Source organism: Carya illinoinensis, chromosome 2 (assembly GCF_018687715.1).
Source record: "Carya illinoinensis cultivar Pawnee chromosome 2, C.illinoinensisPawnee_v1, whole genome shotgun sequence".
Taxonomy (NCBI): Eukaryota; Viridiplantae; Streptophyta; class Magnoliopsida; order Fagales; family Juglandaceae; genus Carya; species Carya illinoinensis.
Window position 1 is genome coordinate 22,070,158 of NC_056753.1, and position 4,911 is coordinate 22,075,068.

The 4,911-nt window shown below is 37.0% G+C and overlaps 1 protein-coding gene across 31 annotated transcripts; it reads right to left on the reverse strand.

The window, feature by feature from the left end:
* Positions 1-375: 375 nt before the first annotated feature.
* Positions 376-4,101, reverse strand: LOC122300352 (probable prefoldin subunit 3). Of its 31 annotated transcripts, none has more exons than XR_006240012.1 (7): positions 3,863-4,101; positions 3,555-3,612; positions 2,596-2,662; positions 1,949-2,017; positions 1,706-1,807; positions 1,284-1,410; positions 693-1,176 (listed from the first exon to the last, which is right to left on the reverse strand). XR_006240012.1 is itself a non-coding variant. In XM_043110936.1 (7 exons), the coding sequence occupies exons 1-5, from the start codon at positions 3,976-3,978 to the stop codon at positions 1,759-1,761; spliced, it is 366 nt and encodes a 121-aa protein (XP_042966870.1). In that variant the 5' UTR covers positions 3,979-4,101; the 3' UTR covers positions 693-1,176; positions 1,284-1,410; positions 1,706-1,758. The 31 variants fall into 31 exon arrangements, 4 of the variants coding, with proteins under 4 accessions (XP_042966870.1, XP_042966871.1, XP_042966868.1 ...); XM_043110936.1 differs by having other exon boundaries at positions 2,589-2,662; XM_043110937.1 differs by having other exon boundaries at positions 1,284-1,429; positions 2,589-2,662.
* Positions 4,102-4,911: the final 810 nt, after the last annotated feature.

Genomic DNA, 4,911 nt, shown 5'->3' on the forward strand with positions numbered 1-4,911 from the left:
AAAATAAAATAATGAAACAGATAAAAAGTTGAGACTCTTATTCAAAAGGGCCATTTTATTAAGAAGATTTTAATGATATAATCTCATGAAAACTGTCCTATAAAAGCAATTATGAAAAATACGATATTAGACAGTCTCCATCAAAGTAGGCATGAGACAGATTCAGGCATGAGTTCCATGGTCCTAGTAAAGGTTGGGCTCAAGGAAAACAAGTATTGCCCTAAAAAGTCTGGCATTGTCCCAATACCACATTCCAAAAATAAGGTAGCAGCAGGTGAGGTTTGGGAACTCTGGTTTATAAGGTCCGGACTATTATTGAAGGCACACAAAACATGCAATGAAAGGATTAAAAAAAATAATCTAAATGCAAGCTTATTAATTAACACATCAAACATACTACCGATTTAGAAGTCTGTCACATCATTTAGAAGTTTGATTTATAGATGTTCACCCACAGATAGGATGTCTGTGTGTGATAATGCCAGGCCCATTACAATTCAACTTCATGCCAAGCCAATAAAAATAGCGACTGAAACAAGAAAGTTTGTGCAGCCCCTTACACCTCCTGTATCAGATTCGAAAACATTAACATAAGTCACATATAGTCGTTAATTTAAGAATTCCTAACCGTTGGATTCTTTTCTTTTCTTAAAAGGCTGATATAGAGGCCACTTTTTTTTAAGAATAAAAAATAAAAAATAAAATCTTCGTGAAAGAGTATCATTAGGTTAGCTGACTAAAGTATACATCAAAGTTAACATCATGTACCTTCTGACTAATCACGGATATTATATGAGACATCCAGATCTACGGCCCTTTTTAGGAAGGATAAGATTGGGCTGACATCATTTCAGACCCGGCAATCTTGACGCCTTATAGCTTCATTCGATTAAGTTTTGCCGACACATTCGGATTGGAGCTTCCTGGGTCCCATCATTCTCCCCCCAACACCACTAAAGCAGAACTTAAAAAACTTAAAACCAAATAGAGTTCGGCTGATCTCTAAACTATATCACTGAGTTTCACGAAGCAAAGAGAAAAAAAAAACATTTCCACCAACCAAAAATTCACGGGCAAACCAAATGTTACAGCTCAAGCCCATTAGTGGTCCTTTTTTTATTTTTTATTTTTATTTTTTTCCTAATCTATTAGTGGTCCTAGTAATATAGCATTTCCCTGCAAAACAGATAAAGCGGGAAATAGATGATTAATTCCCGCAGACAAAGGAAGAGAATCCAAATACCAAAGTCAAGCAATTAAAGAGACCGGGACCATGCTCTTACAAGGAAAACATAGTTTGTCACCTCTGAATGTGGGTGGATCGTTTTAATTTCACGAGTCTTTTCCAGCAGCAGCTTGTCGAATTCTGTGCCGATGAACATCCCAATTATACACACGAGTAATGGTGACCTGCTCAATGGTCGTCAAACTGTCAAGAATTAATAGTAAGTTAAGCATGCCTAGAATTACATGGAATCATCACATCTCTCAAGTTCACAATAAAGTTCACAGATTAAAACACTAACGCCTCCCAGGCTCTCAACCCTGACCCTCGTGCCATATCACCCAGCGTTAAACTTAATATTGTCTTTCAATGCCAACAGGTGCAAGATTCACAGCAAACTAGTACCCTTCGGCACAATTAACTCAATTACTTACCATGCACACAGAAAGGATAACCTTTTCATATTCAAACAAACACTACCTGAGTTATGGTCGCTTGATCTCTCAAGAACTGTAGATTGGCATCAACAACTTCTAAACTGGCTTTAGCATTATCCAAATTTTTTTGAAGAAGAGCAGTGGCCTGCACCAAAAACACCAACATGCACTCATCTTGAATCCTTAGTACAGAAGGCGCTAACTAAACAGCATCTAAGATTTGAAAGCAATGACCCTCTTAACATGAATACTCTAACATGAAGTTTGCTCCCAGCCATAAACATACTGAGTCATTATCCTCAATGCGAGCCCAATAATATATGCCTTCAGAGGCTTCAAAGTCAGTAATAAGTGCCTAAGTTCATAACACAGCCAAAAAAAACCCCTAATCAAGAACAAAGAGCAAATCAACAATCTATTAATCATTAGTAAAGCACTTAAACAGGACTCCTAAAAAATACTTCCGGTTAGCAAGTATCCATTTAGCTAAATTAATTGCTTTTTTGGACTCTTCTTGGACAATTTAAAATGAAGGCACGGGCCGCAGCTGAGGTCTGTACATTAGTATCCATTTGTAGCTTCTTTTAAAACTATATAACTCCATGCATGTGGTAATATTTTAGGAGGATTAGAGGTTACAAAAAGGGCACCTGTTTCAGCCCTAGTTTTACTATGAATCATTTAAATAAAATCTGCTGGGAAGGAAGACAGAAAAGGCCTTCAATTTCAAAACTCAAATGTCAAACTTTGACCTTTTTCTCATATAACCCGGATCCTGCAAGTAATACGAGAGTTGCATGTATAGAATAGTGAAACTAGTAGCACACAAACATACAAACCATTATAGCCTCTTTTATCAGATAATCTCAGTGAATAAACAAACTACATATGAATACATCACGTAATAGTGAGAAAACGAACCTCACCACTCACCAGTACCCTTCTTAGTTTGCAAAGGGGCAACCACGTCTAAGCACTTTTCAATGTCAGGGATCTTTGCCTACAACAGCAAGAAATAAAGTGCCAAGACCATCATAAATCCAAAATTTAGCATGAAGGTGTTGACCAAGTGGTAAATATTTAATTTACATCAGGTTTAACCCCAAAGAGAGGAATAAGAAATAAGAAAGATGGTAGAGGACAGATTTTAGAACCCATGGTCAAGCAACTCCACATTTTTGTAACTGATATGTTGATCAACATTCATGCCCAAGGTTTTGTGTTATACCAGTTCAATGGTAATTCATATTAACACCATACATTTTTCATATAAAATTCCCAAATCCTTCCACCATAAAGGCACATATGATACATCTGTGCAGAGCAACGACTTAGTGAGAGGTTAGAAAGATTTCCATGTCTATTGGAAAAGATCAATAAAACCAGAATCCGCAAATCAGAATCTTTGGAAGATTCTTAAAATTCTAACCATTATTCTCATTTAAAAGTTCACATTATCACTTTACCATACAAATTCGTGAGATTTTTATTTTTATTTTCGAAAAAAGAAAGTTAACAGATCCTCTAGATGTGGACAATAATGAGATGACGCGATCGACTATCCAATTAAATATATGGCTCCACGGTGCAGTTCCCTTAACTCAAGAAGGTCCTAATCTAGAGAGGTGAATCCAGAATTTCTGTAGCAATACGCAATAAATGGTGGACAAGAAATAAACTCAAGTTATTTAGCACAAATGCACCATTAAGGTTAACATAGGCAAGTGAATACTCTTCCATTTTAACAGTAAACAATAACTAAAAGAAAATGAAAACATGGAACTCAACAAGTCAAGTCGAATGCGAGTCCTCATATCATTTGAAGAAAAAACTAAAAACAGTGTAAAACGCATGCTAGACAATGTAGAACGAAGGAGATTCAACAAAAACACCTGAATATCCCTTTGCTGAGCGAGAAGTCTCATCTCAACCAACTTATACTGCTGTAGTCTGTAAGAGATTAGTGCATTGCATACATTTGAAGAAACAACAGATTACAACTTGTGGAAAGAAACAGAATAAAATAAAATAACAGGACTCAACAGATTTTTAAGGTTTCATATAGGTCGAGTACTATTCCGTCACTCGCAAGGTAAATTTAAAAAGAAAAAGAAAAACAAAAGAAAGAAAGAAGAAACGAAATTATTAGTGTGGTGTGAGAGAGAAGGAGAGAGAGAGATTGAAATTAAAGTAGGGTGACCTTTCTTGGAGGAAAGCGAGGGCGGAGTTGACATTGAGACAGGTCTGAACGTCTTCAACGAATTCAGCACCCGGTATTACTCTTCGTTCCGGGACCCCTGGAGTAGACAAAGCCATAACTCCTCCTACAAAACCTCAGAGAAGAGAGAGAGAGAATCTTGGAGACTCTGTAGCACTGCACCGTGGTTTGGAAGAGGCGAGGGCGCTCGGGTAGAAGAAACCACGTCAAGGCGTTTTCGTGCTTTCGGCAACATGAAGCCCACGTCGTCGTTTTAAATACGGGGTAAAACTAAGAGGCCCCAAGTTGGGTCCAATAAACTTGAAGCAAGCCCACGAAGTGGGAGGCCGATGGAAGTCCATGGACTACTTTCTCTCAATCCAATTCATGGGCCCTTTTTCGTCTATAAGCCCTACAAAAATATGTACTGCATAAAATGTTGGACCCAAAGTCAGTGCTGAACATTATGAAGTGCTGCATCTGCCACACATCCAAACACTCCTTGGCTTATTCTTTTTCAAGTTCAATGCACATTCAATTTTAGCTTATAAATGATTAGAGGGAATTTCTTTTTTCATGAACTGATATCAATGATCATGATGGTTAGGCTTTCCACTCCCATAACCACATCGTAGTTGGTAGATCACCATCTATTCAGATTCCCGATCACCGCCTTTGCTGCTAATTGCTTCTGTTTGTTCTTCCCTTAATCCACAAGTTTATATATATATATATATATATATATATATATAAATCCAGGTGATCTAGTATGTCTGGTTGCAAATTGCAATGCATGTTGGCAAGGAATCTTTGTTAATTTAATGTTCCATGCATGGAACGTACGTGCATGTTTTAATTTTTTATGTATCTCTTCTTTATTCTTTATTGTTGTTGATCATGAGTCGAATCCACACCATGATATATAGCTGAATAATGTGTTCTCTCTCTCTCTCTCTCTCTCTCTCTCTATATATATATATATATGAGGAAAATGATTGCGGGAACGTACATCGCTATTATTTATATGTGCCACTGATCAATCTATATTAATA

Excerpts from the sequence above, each read along its gene's own strand:
- LOC122300352 (XM_043110934.1), bottom strand. The coding sequence starts at position 3,978 with ATGGCTTTGTCTACTCCAGGGGTCCCGGAACGAAGAGTAATACCGGGT. Across the intron at positions 3,613-3,862 it reads CTCGCTTTCCTCCAAGAAAG|ACTACAGCAGTATAAGTTGG; the intron begins GTCACCCTACTT and ends AATCTCTTACAG. Across the intron at positions 2,018-2,588 it reads AAGAAGGGTACTGGTGAGTG|GCACTTATTACTGACTTTGA; the intron begins GTGAGGTTCGTT and ends TTATGAACTTAG.